We start from the raw sequence: 20,857 nt of genomic DNA, 5'->3' as shown, positions 1-20,857 counted from the left end.
GCTGGAAGGATCAGCCCTGGCTTAACTGAACTCTAAGCTCACCCAAGACACAACTTTGGGGGGGGAGACAAGGAAAGGGAAGTGGCAAGTTAACTAGCCCCTGCTGGGGACAGAAAACAGACCACACAGCCAAACAGAAAGGGGACATTCCCAAGTCTCCACCCTCTTCTCCGAGCCAGAGGCCTGGAACTGAGAGAGGGTCTCAGGGACGACTTCCAACCAGAAAGATGCAGCTGAAGCTCAGGGAACAGGTGTAACGTGCAAAAGCAAAGGTGGAATTTGTGGAATTTTCCATGTGGAAGATAAAGGAGCAGTAAAAAGATCGTCTTTTGGATACAAACCATACAATGGAAAGTTGAACAAAACTGGGATCACTGAAGTCAGGGGCTGCATAAAACACGAGGGGGCTGTATGCCAGAGACACGAAGGTTATCGAAAAGGGCTTGGGTTTTCAGGTTGAGAAATGCTGCTTGAGGCCAATCCATTCATTTTGCAGGTGAAGACACAGACAAAGAGACTTGACCAAGGTCAGGACCCCAGACACAGGACCCTCCGTGAAAGCCTGCCTGGCTGCGCTCCAGGGAGACAACGACCAGGGCCATGTAACCAGAAGATTCCAGTCCTGTTCATTGGGCGGGGGGGGGGGGGGGGGGGGGGGGGGGGGGGAGCATCCTGGCCAGGGCAAGCCCACACTGAATGTCTGTAGAAGGCATGACTTTGGGCTCTGGGCTCTGACAATGTGTCCTGGGGCAAGCAAGGCCAAAAGCTACCTTCCATAAGGGCCAGAACATTCTGGAAGTAAAGGGAGCAGCTATCTCTCTGTGGCCCTCTTTACATTCCATCTATCCGGATTCATCTCCTGAATGAGCTATAAACCCAGGCTCCCCAGCCCTTCTGGCAGATCCCGGACAAGGATCCCCCACAGTTGGGAAAGAAGAGAAATTAATGCTGATTAAAACCGCCCAGTGCAAGGCCCTTGCCAGAGCCGGCCCATGGGACGATGAAACAACTTCCCAGCTCAGATGCCCAAGGGGCCCCCCCACTGCTCCTGGATGCCTTAAGAGACTGGAGCCTCCAAGGCCAGAATACACCTCAGAAAGGTAGGAGCTGGGACCCTCCACCTGCAAGACACAATGTCCCCACCAGCTCCCACCTCAGACAAAGAGGTGTGAGTGAGACAGGCTTTCCCTTAAAGTCCCCTAGCCTACAGGGCGCCCGGGAGAGAAGGGAGAGGAGGGAGCGCATGTGGGCTGGCTGCTGCTGGCTGCCGCCGTGGCTGCCCTGCCTCTCCCCGGCTGTGAGCTCAGCCGCCGCCGGGGGACAGATTTCCTGTATGTCGTTTTACCCATTTAAGTCCAAGGATGCAACTCCGAGGAGGTGGTGACAGCTTAGCACACGCGGGTGTGTGCACACCCGTTCCCTCCCCCCTAAACCCAATTCCGGGCCCCCAACGAGGTCCGGAGCCTCCTTCTTTGCTCCCTGGGACCCCAGGGCTCCAGCCAGCCCTGTCTTAGGAGAGTGGTGCGGTTTTCCAAATACCAGAACACCAGCCTAGAGGGCACCGGGGACTCGCTCCAGTTACCCAGAGGTTGGGGATGAAGTCGGGAAATAGGAGAATCCAGAGAGAAAGGGGACCCCCCAAATGATATGGGCTGCACCCCAATGTCTGTACAGGGCCACTCTTGTCCTTTCCTCTCCTCTCTATCCCCCCCCACCCCAACTGGCCCTCAGTTCTTGCCACAGTTTTTTCCCCCTCTCCCATCCCCCATTTCCCCCCTCCCCATTCCGCCGGCCTCCACACCAGGGAGTTCAGACCTCCAGGATTTGAGCACCCACTGAATCCCAGGCGCCTCCCTCCCCCAGGAACCATTCCCTACCCCGTCCACCGAAGGCAGACGGTCCCAGGCCGTCCTATACTGTTTCCCTCAATCGCATCTCAGCTGTCCCCCCACCGGCCTTGCCCCACGTCCCCAGCCTGGGCCTCTCAACCCCGCCTCCTTGCCTCCCCGCTCCTAGCCCCGTTTCCTGCGACCCCCCAACTACCACTAAAGCCACGTCCTCCAGAGAAGCTGCTCAAAGCCACAAGACCTGCTCCCTCCCCATCCGTAAGCTCCCTCACCAGGCCCTTCCCATCAACTTTCTCCTCAACCATCCCGCTCCCACCCCATCGCCAGCAACCCCTTCACGACCCCCAAGCTCGTTCCCGCTCCCTCGACTCCTGCCTTCGCGCCTCCTCCCATTAATCCTCAGCTCCGTATCCTCCAAGGCAGCCCGCCAATGCGAGCCTGGAGATCGAGCCCCCGACCCGCGGCCGCCGCCACTCACCTTGGCCTCGGCCGCCGCGCGCCGCCGGTCCCGGGCCGGTCCCCGCCCGGCCGCCCGCCCGCCCGACCGCCCACCACTGGTCGGGCCGCTCCGCCCCGCCGCGCCCGCCGCTCCCCCGCGCGCTCCCGCTTCCGGGTTTCGGAGGGGCGGGGCTGGGGCGTGACGCCAGAGCGCCGCAGGGCGGAGCGTCCCGAAGACCCGCCTCCTCCCTACGGGCTCCGGCCACCGCCTCCTGCCTCTGGTGGGTGAAACCAAGTGTGAGGGGAACACAGCGAGGCGCGCGAGCCAGGTTCGCCCGCTCCACCCGCAGGCACGCTCCCTGAGGTCCGTGGCCACCCCTCCTATGGCGCCGCAATATGGCCCGGTCCGGAGCGAGAGGGCGGGCACACGGACTTGAAGAGCCGGCCTTTGAGTTAAAGGCGGGAAATGGCGGATTCGTCGGGGCGCAGTGCTGGGTGAGTTGAGGCGCCGCGGGCCTGGATTTTGTCGGTGCCGGCGAGAAGGCCATGGCCGGGAGCTGGTGGGGGAGGGCCAGCAGCGTTGGGGGTTGGGGATTTGATCCCTTCTGGACCCACCGAGAGTGCACAGGCTCGGGGAGGCGGGGTGCGGCCTCTGCGCATGCTCGGGAGCGTGGGCGCGGAACTAGACCTTGAGTCCCGAGTCAGTTATGTGGGTGCGGGGCGAGCCTTGGCTAGTGGCTTAACCTTTCTGTGCTTCCGCCTTCCTCTCCTGCGAAATCGGCGGAATGACGCCGCCGCTCAATCTTGTAGGCCTTGTGTGAAACTGAAAAGCTCTTACAACAGTGCGTGGCTCCTGAATGTGATCTGGGGTTATTACAGTTAACGTTTTGTAGTGGACAGTGCTGGGCCACTAAACTGTCTCCTTTAATCTTTCCAGTCTCTTTTTTTCTACGCATCCCATTTACAGGTGACATAATAGAGGCTCAGGGAGGGAAGGTCATTTGTCACAGCAGGAACAAGAGAGACAGACTTTGAACACTTGGCGGTGCCAGGTGTGATGCTTGGGCTGGGTTTGTTTTATTTGTGCTTTCGGCCCATGTTTATTGTTCCAGTGCAAATTGAAGTTAAATAGGCCGACTGAAATTGGTTGGGTTTTCTCCACCCTGCGTTATCCTGAGATTCCCATTAGTCTCTCGGACGTTTTGGGGGGGAGGGGGGTGGTACCAGAGGCTGGCACAGGTGCAATGAACTCCCCTCCCCACATTCAGTTTGACTCCAGAGCCCTAGCTCTGACCCCATAGGGAATCTTTGCTCTGTCCCTTGCCAGCTCTGAGACTTGCCAGGGGTGACCTGTTCAAACCCTCAGGTCCTCGTCTAGAAAACAAGGATAAAGCAGGCCAACGGTGAGGTAGTTGTAGGATTGGGAGGATTTTGCAAAGGAGCAGAACTTCCGGCACCTAGTGAACATTTGTGAGGTTGCCTCTCCCCACTGTGGCCCAGCACCGACTTGGGGTCCTCAGAACCTGCCACACAGGAGGTGGCTGCCGTGAGCTGAACAGGTCACTTTGTGACCAGTGGGGCTTGTGTCCTGATGTCAGCAGGGGTTACAGCACCAGGCCCCTGCCCTGCCCCGCCCCTCAATGTGCACCTTCCGAGTTGCTAGTCTCTGTTCGTGGCATTCCCCCTTGCCCAGACGGGACACCTGGGAGGCATCGCTGACTCTCCTGATTCAAGGTTCCCTCTCCCCCATGACATCAGGCTTCATTCTTTCTTTCCTTAAATAGAGATGAAAGGCACATAACATCAAATTAACCATTTTAAAGCAAGCGATTTAATGGCCTGAAGACCGTCACAAGGTGCAGCTACCAACTCTGTCTAGTTCTAGAACATTTTCACCAGCCCAGAAGGAAACTTTGTATGTATTTGCAGTCACTCCCCGTTCTTCCTGCAGCCTGCTGACCCTGACAACCACCAATCAGCTTTCTGTCTCACTCGCCTGTTCTGGACTTTCCAGATGGAATCATACAAAATGTTGCCTTATGTGCCCGGCTTCTTTTACCTAGGATAATATATATACTTTTAAAAGGTTTATTTATTGAAGTAATCTCTACCCCCATTGTGGGGCTCGAACTCAAGAGTCGCATGCCCCATCAACTGAGCCCAGCCAGGTGCCCCCAGGATAATATTTTTGAGATTCATCCATTTTAGCATGTATCAGTACGTCTTTTTAGGGCTGAATAACATTCAGGGTTCCTTGTTTTCTGGCAGGAACCTATGGCCCATGAAGCAGAAGATATTTACTGTCTGGCCCTTTACAGAGAAAGGTTACCAGTAAGAAGGCTATAGAAATAGATCTGAGCCTTTAAGCTGGGAAGTCAGGACTCTGCCAGCCCAGCCCAGCCCAGCTTTCTCTCCTCCTGATCCTGTATCCCTGCCTGGGTTCCCTGCGAAGCCATAGGGCTGATCAATTTCCATTTCGACATCATTCTTCTCTGCCCTGTGCCCTTGGCCTTGTTGATCCCTGTCTCTGGACGTCCTTCGCCATGAACCTGAGCAAACAGGGCTTTGTCTCTCGCCTACCCCTCACCTCTTTGCCTGTCCGGGGCACTCTTGACATTGCCTGACGGGAAAACGCTGTTTTTGCCTCTCAGGAAGGAGCTCCGTCTCCCTTTACCAGGTGGCATCAGGTGCATACAGTTGGAACTTAAACGCCTGATGAATTAATGAACCCCTGACCTAAGTTGAGATCTTTGAGGCTTGGCAAACATGCTCATTCTTCTCACTCTTACCCCTCTGGGCCCTCCTCAGCTTCTGCGGGGCAGGGGCTCTGTGTCTGTGTTCCAGTGAAGGCGGCCCGGACTCGCGGACATCAGGGTGCCGGGACTGGGTTGTCCCGAGGAAGCCCAGGCTCCTCGCTGCCTTCCCTGAGCCTAGCCAACTATGTTAACAAGATCCCCATCTCCCTCTTCTAGGAAGCCTTCCTCAGGGGGTCCCGGTACTCCTAGTGGCGCTAAGATGAAAGGAAGCAGAACACAAGGTGAGCAAAATTGCAAGCTACCTCACGATCCAGTTTCAGAAAGTGCTTTTGGGGAAGAAAAGCCCTGGCCGGAGCAGGGAAGCTAAGACTTTATTTCACACACACCTTTGCGTGATGCTGAATCTGGTCACCCAGCCCTGCAGCCAGGGGTGCGGCAGGTCCCGGCGGACGTCATCCAGGGCAGCGGGCCCTTCCAGCCATGGGGGGTGGGGGGGGGGGGGGGGCGTCACGGGCTGTGTCCAGGACTCACCACTAGGAAGTGTGAGTGAGGAGAGCATGAGCCGAACTTGTTTTTGAACCCTGGAGTCTCCGCTTCTTCTCCGTAAGCGCCTCAGGGGCGTGCCCACATCTGGGGTCCCCGTGTGGGTCTGCTGTCACTGCTCACAGCCTCCCTTGACTCTTGGCAGTCAGTGCCACTTGGGGCAGTAGACTGGAGGATCCCCCTTGTCGGAGCTCAAGCCTCTGATACAGTGAACTGTTTTCCTCCAAGTGCGCTGTGGGCCAGTGCAGAGTTAGAGCAGAATTCCAGTTCCAAGGGACTGGAGGTTCATACGCTACAGTGCTGCTCGATGATCTCGTCTCTAACGTTTATTATGTTTACACGTGGTCTGGTTCTTGAACGCAAATTATATCCTTCGTCACAATACTGCTTCTGTGGAGAATCCACCCCTGTTTAAAACAAACATGTACATTTTAGTTTCTGGAAACTTGAAACTGCTTGTCAGAGATGTTCAAGGAACCCCAGGCCTCCGATCCTTCCAGAGGAGCAAAACCCTTTGCTGATGGTGTTGGACTGAAAACAGGATGGTTTCCTGTGCTTAGAAGGGGGTGGGGGGGGGGGGTGTTCTTTGCCCTGATCCTCACTTGACGTCCAGCGGCAGACCCTTGGTGTATCTTGATTTTTCTCTCCCGGCCCCTGCCTGTTCTTGGCCTTGACCCTTAATGCCTCCTGCCCGATCGTCTGAGCCCACTCACCCCGCAGGCGTGGCTCTTCCACATCCAGGGCTCACTCGGGGCAACCACTAGCTCCTCGTCCAGCTCCATGCTCCCCATGAACTCTGGATGTACCTCCTTTCCACTCAGGGCTGTGGCCGCATCTCCAGCCCCAGTGAAAGATGAAATCCTGGCCTGAAGATCCGGTCGAGATCACCGTGTCACTTAACCAAGTTGTCAAACTGTGTGATGTTAATCGTGTCACTCTTTCTGGGTCTCTTCAGTAAAAAGGGGACATCTCTGAGCTCTGGGTGTACCTAGAAAAAACGTAGAATCGTGCACTGGATGCCTGGCTGAGCACCTACTCCCTACTGGGCAGTGGCATTTAGCCTTGAGCAGACCAGACTGGCTGCGCATCAGATGGAGAAGTAAGGAGACATGGGGTGTGTTGGACCTTGTGGATAGAACAGGATGTGGGTGGCTTCCTGGTCCAAGGGAGGTGCTGGGCTGAGCGGAGCTGGGAAGGAGGGCAGGTGCAGGCACATGCCTGCTGGTTGGAGGGACAGCAAAAGTGGTCACGGAGGCAGGAACAGGAGCGAGGGCAGCGAGGTGGGAATGTGAGATGCGCGAGGTGCCCGGAGGCGCTCAGGCTTTACCAGCTAATGGATGTGCAAGGCAGCCCATTCTCAGCCACCAAGGGGGCAGCCGGCCAGGAGGGCACAGGGTGTTTTAGGGAGGAGGGTGCCAGCAAGCGCCGTTGCTCAGAGTGAGGACTAAGAATTGGTTGGTGGGCTTTGGGGCAGGGAGATCTCAGCGGTCTTGCCAAAAAGGGTTTCTTTGGTGCAGTGGTGATCGGGAAAGCCAGACTGGACCGGAGTGGGATTCAGGAGAGAGGAGAGGAAGAGGAGCTGGCATCGTAAAGGGGAGTGGAGAAGTGGGGGGGGAGGGTCTAGGTGGAGGGAGAAATAATGGCAGGAAGACCACTGGAGAGGGGGACTGGGGTTGGGGAGTGGGGGTGAGGGCCGGGCTCTGGCACCTAGAGTGGAGGGTTTGCTTTACCCCAAAGCACAGAGGTCCCTCCACGTGGTGGGGCCGGGATATGGCCCTGAACTTGGGAGGCTGCTGGATGCTGAGGTGGGAGGGTCTCCTGGAGCTGCTTCTGTCTTGCCAGTGAAGTGGAATCTGGTCCCTAGCTAACTGGAGGGATGGGCCCCCTGTGGGAAGTGGGAGGAGAAAGTGCAAGGGAGGGTCCGGGGTGGGGGGGGGGTGGGGAGACAGAGCAGAGGACGGTGCGTGGTCACTGGGGCTGTTGAGAGACACCCCCTTGCTGCCACAGAGCAGCAGGAAGGGTGCCTGGGGCTGCGCTGTCACCAAGATGTATGGCTTGGTGCTGAGCCTGGCTCCCGAGCAGTCCTAAGCTAGGTAAGGGGGTAAAGAGGCGTGAAAGTCCTGTACCATGAGTGGGTCAGACACAGACCTGGGTGAAGGAAGGGGTGGTTGGGGTCTTGACCGCAGGGCGTGAGCTGGGAAAGACACGAGGAGGCAAATACATGCCCCTCTGTGGAAAGTCTTGCTTCCTGTCCCTTCCCTGCCCCCGAATCCACTTTCTGCTTTGAGCTTATTCCCTCATATTCCTCCATCATAGCTTCTGCAGCTCTCTGGGGCTCTGTCCCTAGCCCAGCGACTCGGATGCCGCAAGTATCCCATCCATGTTGTTGTATACAGTTGGTGTCCCATACATGCTCGAGGATGCCAAAGGACAGGATCTGAGAGGAGCAAGGAGGAACAGTTCTGCTGCCCCTGCTGTTGATGGGGGGGGGGGGGGGTTGGTGAGGGGGCATAGTACCGGGCTCTCCATGGCAGGGGTGGGGTGGGCCAGTTCTCACACTCCACTGTTGTAGTTTTGTTATAAACCAACAACGTGTCCCCCACAGGTGGAAGAGTGGTTGAGTCCCGATACCTGCAGTACGAGAAGAAAACCACCAAAAAGGTAACGACTGTTTTTTGAATGTTCTGAATAGAGCTCCGTCAGAACTTGGAATTCTGACACAAGTCACGTGAGCCAGGCACAGCATGGTCCCCGAACAAGCCTTTCGGGGATTTCACCCAGCAGCCTCTGTGATTGTCTCGTCCTTCGTTCCCAGTCTTGAGTCTCTTTTGTGAGCAGCGGTCTCTCTGAGGATCCCCTTTGCAAAGACATGACCTCGATTGAAACCTGAAATTGTTCCTGCCTTTCAACCTGATAATTCCTTTCTGGATTCTGTCCTGAAACAGTTCTGTCAGGTGCCCAGCGCACAGTCTTTGGCCTTGGCGGGTATTTATAGAATTTTAAGTTTATTTATTTTGAGAACTAAGGTGAGAGCAGGGGAGGGGCAGAGAGGGAGGGAGAGAGAGAAAATCCCAAGCAAGCTTCGCACTGTCAGTGCAGAGCCTGATGCAGGGCTCAAACTCACAAACTGCAAGATCATGACCTGAGCTAAAATCAAGAAGAGTCAGACGCTCAACCAACTGAGCCACCTAGGTGCCCCCTTGACTGGTGTTTGAAAAACACCTACCGGGTCTTCGAGAAGGACTACATACATAAACAAACTTGAGTAATAGTGTGACTTAAGATCCCACTTGAGGAAAAAGGAAACCTTTTCACAAACTGATGTCACTCCTTGGGCGTGGTTGGTTGTTTTCAACAGACTTAGTTTTTTTGTTTTTTTTTTAGAGGAGTTTTAGGTTCACAGCAAAATTGAGCAGAAATCCAGAGATTTCCCGTAGAATCCCTGCCCCACACCCTCATAGCCTCCCTGGTCAACACCCCCCCACCAGAGAGATGCACATTTGTAACTGATGAACCTACACGGACACGTCATCAGCCGGAGTGATTTTGTTGAAGTGATTTTCAACAAAAGATCACAGTCCGTGCCTCATAATTTTAATGTCGCCTTGCAGACTTGTTTACAGCACCCTATGTGTCTCCCTGCTGAGGTAGTTTCCATCTCTAAGAGCTTGTCCATTTTCTTTCTTCTTTTTTTTTTTTTTTTTTCCCCCATCTCTTAATATGCAGTTTACGTAGAGTAAGGCGTCACTCTCCAGCCTACAGTTCTGCGAGTTTGGGCAAAAACTCACCCAGTCACAGACACCACAGTCAAGATACCGAACAGTCTGTCACTCCCAAGATCCCTCGGTGCTCCAATGAAGCCAGCCCCACTGCATCCCAGGAGGTTACCTGTTTCTGTTTCTGTAGCCTTGCCTTTTCCGGAAGGTCATTTAAAAGGTGTCACACGGGATGCAGCCTCTTGCGTCTGGCCTCTTTGACATAAAGGAGAGGAGGTCTCTCCCTGTGGTTGCCTGTCGCAGTGAGTGTTGGTTCCTTCTGATGGCTGAAGAATGTTCCATGCTGTGTTTAGCGTTTGCGAGGGAAGGACATTTGGTTTGATTCCCATTTTGAGCAATTGTGAACAAAGCCACCTCAAACATTCCTGTTGTGGGATTCCGTGTAGATGCGTTCTCAGGTCTCCCAGGAGAGGAATTGTAGGGTAGGTGTATTTTTGGCTTCGTAGGAAACTGCTCACCTGTTACCCAAAGTGGCTCCAGGTCAAAGTGGCTCCGCTGTGGAGAGTTCCAGTCGGTACTTTTGAGATGGAAACCATTCTGGTGGGTGTGAAGTGGTATCTTGTTGTGGTTTTAATTTACATTTTCCTGAACAACCGCTGATCTTGAGAATTTTTTTTTTTTAATTTTTTTTTTTTTTTAACGTTTATTTATTTTTGAGACAGAGAGAGACAGAGCATGAATGGGGGGAGGGTCAGAGAGAAAGGGAGACACAGAATCCGAAGCAGGCTCCAGGTTCTGAGCCGTCAGCACAGAGCCCGATGCGGGGCTCGAACTCACGGACCGTGAGATCATGACCTGAGCCGAAGTCGGACGCTTAACCGACTGAGCCACCCAGGCGCCCCTGATCTTGAGTATTTTTTCATGTGCTTACTGGCCATTCCTGTATCTTTGTTGGTGTGTTCTTTCAGATCTTTTGCCCGTTTTTAAATTGGGTTGTTTTCTCATTGTTGAGTTTGGAGAACTCTTTCTCTCCCCTGGGCCCCAACCCTTTATGGTGATTTTCAGATATTTTCTCCTAGTGTGTAGCTTGTCTTGTCCTTCTCTGTAGGGTCTTTTGAGGAGAATTGAATCCTCAATTTTGATGAAGTCCATCTTAATGGATTTCTGCTTTTATGGGCCATGCTGTTGGTATCTCACCTAAGAAATCTTCGCCTAACACAAGATCACAAAGGTTTTCTCCCATGGTTTCTTCTATGACTTTTATAGTTTTAGATTTTACATTTGGGTCTGTGATCCAGTTTGAATTAATTTTGGTATCTGGTGTGATAATGGAATTGAAGTTCATTTTTAAGTGTATGGATGTCTTCTTGTTCCAGCACCATTGGTTGAAAGGACCTTCCTTCTGCCATTGTATTGTCACCACCTCTGTTGACAAGCACTTGACGTTTTTTGTACGCATCACTTCTGGATTCCATTTTTTCCCATTGATCTACTTGTCCTTGAGCCAGTTCCAGATGCCAAGCTTACTGCAGTCTCTAAATCAGTTAGTGTGAATTCTCCCACTCTATTCACCAAACACTGGCTCTCCTAGTCCCTTTGCTTTTCTATGTAAGTTTTAGACTTAGCTTGCCGTTTTCTACCAAATTTCTGCTGGGATCTTGAATGTATTGAATCTGTGCATCAGTTTAGGGAGGATAGCATCCTAAAAACACCAAGCCTTTCAATGTATGGATGTGGTACACCTATCCATTTATTTGGTCATGTTGGCCTTCCTTTCCTTATAGGCCTTCCCTATATTTTGTTAGGTTTATACCTAAGTATCTGGTGGTTTTTAGTGCTGCTATACGTGATACTGTGTTTTCTTTTTCTTTTTTTTTTAATTTTTATTTATTTTTGAGAAAGAGACAAGGCAAGTGGGGGAGGGGCAGAGAGAGAGGGAGACACAGAATCTGAAGCAGGCTCCAGGCTCTGAGCTGTCAGCACAGAGCCCCACGTGGGGCTCGAACCCACAAACTGTGAGATCGTGATGTGAGCCGAGGTTAGACGCTTAACCAACTGAGCCACCCAGGCACCCCTTTCTTTTTTTATAAATGAAGAAATTCGTTTTTAATTTGAGGTATGATTGACATAAGTTATATTAGTTTCAGGTATACAACATAATGATTCAGCATTTGTATATGTTGCAAAATGGTTGCCCCAGTAAATCTAGTCAATACCTATCACCATACATAGCTTTGTTTTTTCCTTACTGAAACTTTTATATAGTACTGTCTTTGAATTTCACTTTCCTGATTTGTTCATTGCTAGAAATGAGCTTTTTTTATGTTGACCCTGGATCCTGCAATCTTGCTAAATAAACTTTATTAGTTTGAGTGGCGTTTGGGATTTTCTTTGTAAATCATGTCATATCTGTAAGAAGAGAGTTTTACTTCTTGCTTTTTGATCTGTTTACCTTTTATTTTTTATTCTGAGACCTCCAGTAGGGGGTTGAATAGGAGTGGTGTCTACGCATTGAAATATTCTTGCTCTTTAGGAGATTTTCTTTTTGCTTGTATGTTATTGTAATGGTTTGCCAACTCTGCATGGCTTTTTTTTTTTTTTAATGTTTTGGAGATTAATACCTGTACAAAACTTTTATTTTTCCTGATGACTGAAGTAATATGTTGTTTGTCTAAAACTGGCAAATGCAGGGCAGGGGGGAGGCATCTGGCTGGTTCAGTTGGTAGAGCACGTGTGACTCTGGATATCAGGGTCGTGAGTTCGATCCCCGTGATGGGCACGGAGCCTACTTAAATAAAATAAAATAAAATAAAATAAAATAAAATAAAATAAAAATCTTGTAAATACTATAAAGCATGTAGAATATCAGTCAACTGGAACCTGCCATGCCAGAGATAATCCTTGGTACACTTTTTGGTGTTTTCCTATATTCTGTGCATGTGAGGGTATCCTTTTTGACAAAATTAGTTCATCCCGTGTATATGGTAATTACAGGTCAGAACTCTTTTTGTCTACGCCTTGCTTCCAAGTAATAGCAGGTGCAAATTGCACAGACCATGAAGGGGCCCCTTCTCGTGCAGGGGAGGTGTCTTTTGCCCTAAATGTCATGTGTTCCTCTAACAGGCTTCTGCAGCAGATGCATTAAAGACCAGTGGGAAGATGCCCGAAGGTGCAAGGAGAGTCCACCTGCTCCAGAAGAGCAAAGGTGTGTAAAGATGGAGGAGGGTGGGAGACAGCTCTGAAGTCCATTCAGTAAGGGATGAACACGGTGGTGAATTTTGTTTTCAAGTACGCTAAAGTCAAGCTCCCTCTTTCTGGGAAGCGTCAGAAGCAGCAGCTAGTTAAAGTGTTTCTGTGTGAGGACAAATTTGCAGCATGTGGGGAGCTGTAGGGAAATGGCAGGGGGAAAGGGGAGGTTACGTCCTGTATGGCCCCGGAGAAGAGCCACCTTTCCAACATGGCGCTTCCTTGGTCACGTGACTATTTCTTGGGTGGGACTTCCAGAAGCAAGACTCAGAAGGGGCGTGAGGCCTCATCTTCCTGTCTCTCGCCACCTTGGGTTAGGTCTTCTTCGTAATGGTGTCCCCTGACCCGTTCTAGAAGCTGTCCCCAAAGTGATACGAAAACCTTGCAGTTTTCCTGATTGTTGACATAGGTGTTCCTTGTAAAAAAGAATGGAAAGTGGACAAGGAGGGTGGAAACTCCCTCATGACCCCCCACTCAGATCGTCACTGTGTATTAGGTGTTCCGTTGTAATCCCTGTGCCCATCCCGGACTCTGGGAAGGCCTCTCCCCAGGCGCTTCCTCCAGCTCGTCACGTGCCCACTTCTCCAGCGATCACCGGCAGCTCTTTGGCACGAAAGCAGCTCATAAAAAGCAAAACCGTTCCTTGGCCCATGCCTCCTTGTTCAAAACGGCAACAGCTTTGAGTCTCATCGTTAAAAATGAAGTACAGTTGACCTTTGAACAACACGAGTTTGAACCGCCTGGGTGTGCTTATATGCGGGTTTGTCATAGTGCAGTGGCGTGAACGTATTTTATCTCGTGACTTCCTTAACGTTTCCTTCTCTCTAGCTTACTTTGTCGTAAGGGTGCGGTACGTATAAGAACGTACACAGAAGAGCGATACAGCGTGTGTAAGGATGCCGTGTATAATACATACAACATAGAAAATACACGCTGATTGACTTTATTTTGTCAGTAGGGCCTCCGGTCAACAGCAGTAGTCACATTTTGGGGGCTTGAAAATTTGCTGGTCCTGGTCTAGTTGTTTGTCAGCATTTGTGCTGTTCTTGACCCGGGGGCATGACTGAGAAACAGCACGTGAAACTGGGGCCGGCTCTCTGGTCTCTCCTCATGCAGTTGGGTTGAGGGCCGTGGGTCAAGCCGGGAAGGCTGGAGTACAACCCAGAGGGGTCAGAAATGGGGCTGGCCACATCCGGGGGCGCCTGGGTGGCTCAGTCCGTTGAGCATCCAACTTCGGTTCAGGTCATGATCTCACGGTTTGTGAGTTCAAGCCCCGTGTCGGGCCGTCTGCTGTCAGCACGGAGCCCCCTTTGGATCCTCTGTCTCCGTCCACCCCACCTCCCCCACCTCTGCCCTTCCCCCGCGCGCGCTGTCTCTCAAAAATAAATAAACATTGTGCTCGCTTCGGCAGCACATATACTAAAAAATAAATACACATTAATGAAAAAAACATAACTATGATAATTAAGAGATACTGCTTATTCGAGCTCCACCGTCTAGCTCCCTAGGAGATTACTTTTCTCAGTGGAAATGCTGTCTGTACACGTGGATGACAAAACCTAGAACCAGTGCAAAAACAATAGCAATAAAGTCTCATCTCCCCCCTTACCCACGAGGTCAATCGATTTTTGTTTCTTTTTTTTTTTTTTTTTAATTTTTTTTTTCAACGTTTATTTCTTTTTGGGACAGAGAGAGACAGAGCATGAATGGGGGAGGGGCAGAGAGAGAGGGAGACACAGAATCGGAAACAGGCTCCAGGCTCTGAGCCATCAGCCCAGAGCCTGACGCGGGGCTCGAACTCACGGACTGCGAGATCGTGACCTGGCTGAAGTCAGACGCTTAACCGATTGCGCCACCCAGGCGCCCCTCACGGCTGCTCATTAAATCACTTTCTGTTTAGTTCCTAACACGACAGAGAATTCCACATACTGTCTGTTCGTTTTGCAGCCCACTGGAGCCCTTGCCTAGTTGAAGCCCGCAGTACCCCAGGGCCCATTTTAGACGGTGTAAGGCATAATTTCCCAGTTTTAAATAGAGGTAAAGATGAAGGGAACTCCCAGGGAAGATGAACAGTCCAGAAGCCGCTGGAGAAAGAAGGGAAAAACACAGGGAAGGACAAGTACGTGGCGCGTACCAGACTTCCTACCCAGAACACAGCATTTTTTTTATTAAGCTACGCAGAAAGGCTTATAAAGCCTGCGTCTCATTTCTAGTTCTACTTAGAAAGCCATTCAACCCGCTGGCTGGGGAGTCGCAAAGCTTTCTCAGCCTTCGGTGCTGCTCACCTCCCAAGAAGCTGAGTTTTTGGAAGCAGGTAGTAGCATCCAGAGAGGTTGCCGGCTTCCCGGCGGAGGCGTGCAGTACCTTGCAGACCGTGCTGACCTCTGGGGGTTCTCCCTGGGCCCACAGACAACAGTGGCATTGGGAAAGGAGACCTGCAGTCTACGTTGCTGGAAGGGCACGGCACCGCCCCGCCTGACCTGGACCTCTCGGCCATCAACGGTAAGCCGTCCGCCCTGCCCCTGCTTTCCCTAGCGGGGGGTTGTCCCAGTCGGCTTCCGAAGGAAGCTCCTCTCACCTTCAAAATGCTCTCCTTGGCCTTAGACAAAAGCATGGTTAGAAAGACTCCGCAGTTAGAAAAAACGATGTCAAAGAAAACCGAGTCGACGTCCTTTTCGGCTTCACAGAAGAAGAGCCCAGTAAGTGTCCGAAATGAAAGGGAAGCTACTCAGAGAAACCTGATACCAGCTCCTGCCCCATTCAGGTGCCACTCAAGGCCCTGAGGCTTTATGACTGAACAAGCCAGCCGTGCGTTTTAGGACAAACCGGAGACCACGCGTGTTTTCAGAATGTTCCTAGAGCTTACGTTTCCCCAAGTACACATACAGGAGTAGTTACGAATGCGAGATCGCGTGAAAAATGAGATTTGGGGCCTTATTTGCTGATGCTGTGCTCGGGGAGGCCCGGGGCCGGGCGGTGTCCCCAGGGGAGGACAGCTGGGCTGCGGTCTCACGGGGGTGGGAGGCCCGAGACCTGGTTCCAGTGTGGCGGTGACCGGATGGGTGCCCCCTGGCTGGCCCTTCACCAGCCAGCCACGGGACGGGGCCAGACCTTCCTCTGCCTTCTCCCAGAGTGCCCAAAAAGACCAAACTGGAAAGTAGACACAGTGGGTTGACCTACAGAATCCTCAAACTCCTGAACTGAGTAAAGTTTGTAAAGGTTAGGTTTCTGCCCCTCTGGGGGAGAGAGCTAGATTTATACCAATTCGTCGGCAACCAAAAATGTCTTTTTCTCACCCTCGAGGGCCCGTCTGAGTCGATGGAAATGATGGAATCCCAAACGTTGCTCCTGACTCTACTGGCCGTAAAGGTGAGAACGGAGCCTCGTTCCCGCGTGACGTGGGTGGAAGGCGGCCTTTGTCAGCCGCAGAGAGGAGTTTCCTCCGGCCTGAGCTCTTGTTGCACACTCAACAGATGGAGAACAACCTGGTTCCATTCGAAGAAAAGGCAGAAAGAAACTTATTACTAATGTGCAAAGAGAGGGAGAAGCTGCAGAAAAAGGCCCACGAGCTGAAGCGCAAACTTCTCCTCTGTCAGAGGAAGCGGGAGCTGGCAGACATCCTAGACGCTCAGGTCAGCAGTGACTGGTCTCCGAGCCACGTGTCCCGGAGGGGTGGTCCCGGCGGGGAAGTTGGAGGGACTGTTGACGGTACGTGTCACTGCCGCCGGGCGCTCACTCTGCGGCCAGCTTTTGACACCGCTGGGTGTCAGTCTGTGACAGCTTCTCAGAGGACGGGGCTGTGACGTCAAGTACCAACCAGCCACAGGGACCTGTCCCTTCATCACACACGTGCACGTATTCTTCAGGCACCTGTCGCTTGTGCTCAGTGACACGAAGATGCAGTCCAGGCCTCCCTGCAGGGCCAGGGTGCTGGTGGGAGACGAGGTCTTGGTGCCGTGTGGTCAGCACTGGGACAGAGCCCTGGGAATGAGAAAACTCGAGTGGGGGAGAGGCAGACAGGGAGAGAGAGAGAGAGAGAAAGAATATCCCAAGCAGGCTCTGCACCATCAGCGCAGAGCCTGACGTGTGTCTCGAACTCTGATCAGGGCCCACTTACCCTAACAACTTCCATCTTAACTCCCGTTATTTCCGTGAAGACCCTGTCTCCAAATCAGGTCGTGTTCTGAGGTGCTGGGGGTTGGGACATCAACAGAGGAATTTGGGGGAACGTGATCAATCCATAATACCGTGTGTGTGTGTGTGTGTGTGTGTGTGTGTGTGTGAAACAGAGAGAGAGAGAGAGAGAACACCCTGCGGCCAGGCCCTGAGCTAAGATCGAGGTCTCAGTTCTCATGGAACTCACAGTGTTAGGAAAAGGAAAGACAAGTAAGCAAATGTGTCCTTACAACCCCCCACGAGGACCCTGACAGCATGTATGAAGGAGAAGGGGGTTGCTGGGGTAGTCTTACAAGGGGGCAGACATTTCAGCTCAATTCTCTGAAGCAGGAGGGCCCAAGCTCCCTAAGGTGAGGGCCTGGTCCTGGAATGTTCTGGAAACCATGTTCATAGGCAGCCTGGGCCACTTTGCTGTTGGCTGAGCCTTTGGAGAGCCGCCACACCCACGTAAGCTTCCTGGAGGATTCCTTAGGAGATTCTGAAAGAACGGCCTGTCTTCACCTCACACGGACTGTTGGACTCCCCAAGTGCGCGACTGGGTCTTGTCTGACAAAGCTCGTTCCCTCCTGCCTGCAGATTGAGATGCTCAGCCCCTACGAGGCTGTGGCCGAGCGCTTTAAGGAGCAGTACAAGACGTTCGCGACGGCCCTGGACACCACGAGGCATGAACTTCCGGTGAAATCAATCCACCTGGACGGGGACGGGCAGCAGTTCTTAGGTAGGAAACAGGGCGGCTCCTGGACAGGGAGCGGGTCCAGCGAGTGGCCAGTGCGTGTCGACGCTCCTTGTGTGCCAGCCACCTTTATCCGCTTGTGTCGTGTCAGGCAGATGGCGCATCCCTCATCAGATGGCAGAGAACATGGGGGCCGGCAGAGCTGGGGTTTGTCAAGAGTTGTGCCCCAAGTAAGGACCGTGCTGGGATTTGAACCCGGGTCGGTGGAACGGGCCAGTAATTCCCAGCCCTGCTGAAAGGCACTCCTGGGGAGCAGATGTAATCCCCTGAGACTGGGGGCGGGTCTCTTCAGACCTGCTGATCCCCGGGCCCGTCCTGCTTTCTCAGCAGCTCCGTGGGATCCCTCGCTTGCCCAGGCTTCCCGCCTAACCCTTTGAAGAAATCAGCAGGCGTGCAGAGTGCCGTGCTCGGTCTTAAAATTCTCTTTAGAGCAAGTATCCTCCCCAAACAAGTTTTCAGCCGTCCTGGAATCCGGTCATTTCCAGGCAGGGCCCTTGCCAGGCATCTAAGTATGTTTTGTCTGAGGCTGATGTAGTAGGACATCTCCACCTAAAATCAGATGGACTTTCCTTCCAGAACTTTCCATAGACACAGTTCAAGGTCACAGAGGGTGTTGCTGAATTGGTAATCTCGGACAGAGATGGTTTTTAATCCAGCTTTTCCCAGTATGAAATAGGAAGCCAGTGGCATGGAGTCTTAAGGAAGGAGCCTCGTGGAGCAGTTCTCTGTGTGCAGGCGTCCGGTTTTAGGATTACCGCAGTGGCCACGCACGCCTGTGGCTCCTGGACTCCGCCTCTCATAAGTGCCATGGGTGGTTGCCAGGAGTTGGGGTCGGGGAGTGTACGAGTGTCCTGTGGCTCCTGGAATCAGTGACAGACTGGGCAGCGTAAAACAATAGAAACGTATTCCCATCAGTTCAGGGTCCCGAAGTCTGAAATCAAGGCCTCAGCCGAGCTGGACCTTTCTAGAGGCTCTGAGGGAAGAGGCGTTCCATGCCTGTCTCCTGGCTTCTGGTGTTGCCCCCGGTTCTTGGCTTTCCTTGGCTGGTGACAGCTTCACTGCGGTCCACCTGTGTCTTCGTACAGCCTTGCCCTTGAGCATTCCACTTCTGAATTCCCCTCTTCTTAGAAGGATGCCGGGTACCGATCAGACCCTGCCCTGTGACCTCATTCTAACTCAGTTATGTCTACCGAGACTCCATTTCCAGGGAGGTCACATTCACAGGCACTCGAGATTAGGTCCCGAACGTGTCTTTTGGGGAGGATGCGATTCAGACCCCCATTAGAAGTATTAAGAGGTCGGGTGTTTGGAAAAACCCTTCTCGAGGTCTCAAGCTGTTACTGTGTGCAGTTTTGACGTGTGTACAGGTGTGTGTGCCAGAAGCGGACAGGTGCTGGTTTTCTTAGAGCAGGTGGGACACAGTGTGGATACAGGCTGCTGTCTCGGGGGTGGGGGCACAGAGATCCTGGGAATGGAGAGAGGGAACCACGGGCTTGGGTTTAAGTCGCTCGTAGCACAGACTTCCTTGGCCTTTTGTGTAAGTTTCTGTTGAGGACATCGAAGTGGCTGTCCAGGTCTGTTCCAGTGACTGCCTGCATGGCGGACAAGCCTGACCCACGATCTCAGGCCGCCATGATCTCCGGCAAAGGGGCGGTACCAGCACGTGAATGTCTCCCTCCACCCGATCCTCTCTGCCTTTGAGCTTCACGATGCGATGCGAGCGAGCGTAGCCTAAGAGCATTCCAGTGAACGCGAAAAATCTAGTCAGCTGCCCAACCTTCGCATCCATTGCTTGGGGCGCCTTGAAACCCTTGGCTGACCCTCCCTTCTCCCCTCCAGACAGTTTGCAGCGTGAATTGACGACCACATGCCACCTGCTGGGAGAACTTGGGATCGGCAGTTTAGAAGAAAATTTGAAAGCTCTGAACCTGCTGAGCGAACTCAAGGAAATGACCCAAAAGAAGGATCTAGAGCTCCGAAGGTATTTCAGAAAACATTTTAAGTTGGGAGCAGCTTGCCACACGCAGGAGAGCAGGCAGCTGTGGTTTTGCAGAGGCCAAGGGTGCAAGGGTCCACTGAGGCGGGGGGGGGGGGGGGGGGGTGGATAAAGCACCTCCCAAGTCAGTGCAAACCCCTGTGTGCGTTCTTCAGCAGACATGGGAGAAAGGGGGCACTAACAGCCCCAGCCCTTTACTTCCTCAGAGTGACAGCACCCCAGGTGCCCTTGGATCGGCTGTTCACGCTTTAAGTGTCTCCTGGGGTGATCTTAGAACTTGTTACCGGAGTGTAAATGCATGGAGAACAGGCACAGACCTTGGCAGTGTAGCCCGATGGGTCTCACATGCATGTGCCCCAGGTCCCAGTGCTCCCCACAGCCAGCTCCCCCACCGGCATCTTTCCCGCAGGGGATTTTCTTCACTCTGGGGCTTTCCTTCTCTTCTTCGGTATAAGAATCTTGTGGTGTTCTCCTTTGTGATGTTCAATTTACTTCCTGAAATGCCTAGAACACTGGAAAGTTACCCTTGAAGAACAGCCGGGTGCATGCTGGGGCATTTGCTGCTCCTGTACGTGCCCTGAGATTGAAGGGGGACCCATCAGAGGGCTCCAGATCATAAGGGTCTCAGATTCGGCTGGCCGGATACGCTCCTTTAGTGTGGATTTCCCCACCATCATGTATGCTGTGTGAGGACCACCCGGTTCCTTCGTGGCGTGGTTCCTGACACGGCGTCAGTGTTCCCAAGACCATCTTTTATGCCTGCCCAGTCCTGTTCTTACAGGCGTCTCTGGGTTCTGTTCAGACGGAGCTTCCCGCGTTTTCCCACGAACACACAGGAAGTAACCCCTTTCCCCACACCGCAGCCGTGAAGGCTGAGGTGCCCCGGCTGTCTGGCTCTTGGGCACAGAGAGCGAAAAGGCCTCACCTGCCCTGTTGTTTCTGCAGGAGCTTTGCCCAGGTGCTGGAACTCTCTGCCGAGGCAAGTAAAGAGGCGGCCTTGATCAACCAGGAGGCCTGGGAAGAGACCCAGGGCCTCACGGCCTCCAGCCAGTGGTATTTCAATCAAGAAGGCGCCTGCGGGGAAACTCCGGGACACGTCAGGCCTCCGCTCTTGCTGGCCACTAGTGAGCCGCGCACGGTGTGAATCTGTGTGCAGGCTGTGTCCCCTGACACAGCTGGGGACCCCTGCAAACCGTCGGGAAGAAAGCCCGTCCCCTGCCACTGGCTCAGGGCACACGTGTGCTATGGTGGCACGTGTGACGCTCTGGGAGCTCAAGCACTTTAGACACTAATTCAGCAGAACAGCTGTTTTGTATGAGCATTTCGCCTGATATTTAAAAAATAAAACTTTCGGGGCGCCTGGGTGGCGCAGTCGGTTAAGCGTCCGACTTCAGCCAGGTCACGAT

General features: G+C 52.9%; 2 protein-coding genes across 7 annotated transcripts in view; one reads left to right on the top strand and one right to left on the bottom strand.

Annotated features, from left to right (window-relative positions):
• MYO9B (myosin IXB) overlaps nt 1-2,423 on the bottom strand; it is a 91,205-nt gene extending 88,782 nt beyond the window's left edge. For all 4 annotated transcript variants that reach the window (XM_045492460.1, XM_045492464.1, XM_045492467.1 and 1 more), the window contains exon 1: nt 2,326-2,423. The gene's annotated coding sequence lies outside the window, so the exon portion shown is untranslated. The remainder of the gene's footprint in view (nt 1-2,325) is intronic.
• On the top strand, nt 865-20,802 carry HAUS8 (HAUS augmin like complex subunit 8). Of its 3 annotated transcripts, none has more exons than XM_045492469.1 (11): nt 865-1,100; nt 5,258-5,322; nt 8,190-8,245; nt 12,424-12,505; nt 14,956-15,048; nt 15,151-15,245; nt 15,850-15,915; nt 16,020-16,178; nt 17,299-17,440; nt 19,295-19,436; nt 20,397-20,802. In XM_045492469.1, the coding sequence occupies exons 1-11, from the start codon at nt 946-948 to the stop codon at nt 20,593-20,595; spliced, it is 1,254 nt and encodes a 417-aa protein (XP_045348425.1). In that variant the 5' UTR covers nt 865-945; the 3' UTR covers nt 20,596-20,802. The 3 variants fall into 3 exon arrangements, with proteins under 3 accessions (XP_045348425.1, XP_045348426.1, XP_045348427.1); XM_045492470.1 differs by lacking the exon at nt 865-1,100 and adding an exon at nt 2,501-2,780 and having other exon boundaries at nt 20,397-20,796; XM_045492471.1 differs by lacking the exon at nt 865-1,100 and adding an exon at nt 3,001-3,127 and having other exon boundaries at nt 20,397-20,796.
• Nucleotides 20,803-20,857: the final 55 nt, after the last annotated feature.

Source organism: Leopardus geoffroyi, chromosome A2, assembly GCF_018350155.1.
Source record: "Leopardus geoffroyi isolate Oge1 chromosome A2, O.geoffroyi_Oge1_pat1.0, whole genome shotgun sequence".
In the NCBI taxonomy this organism is placed as follows: Eukaryota; Metazoa; Chordata; class Mammalia; order Carnivora; family Felidae; genus Leopardus; species Leopardus geoffroyi.
The sequence above is the reverse complement of the archived record's forward strand: the minus strand, read 5'-3'. Positions and strand labels throughout refer to the sequence as shown.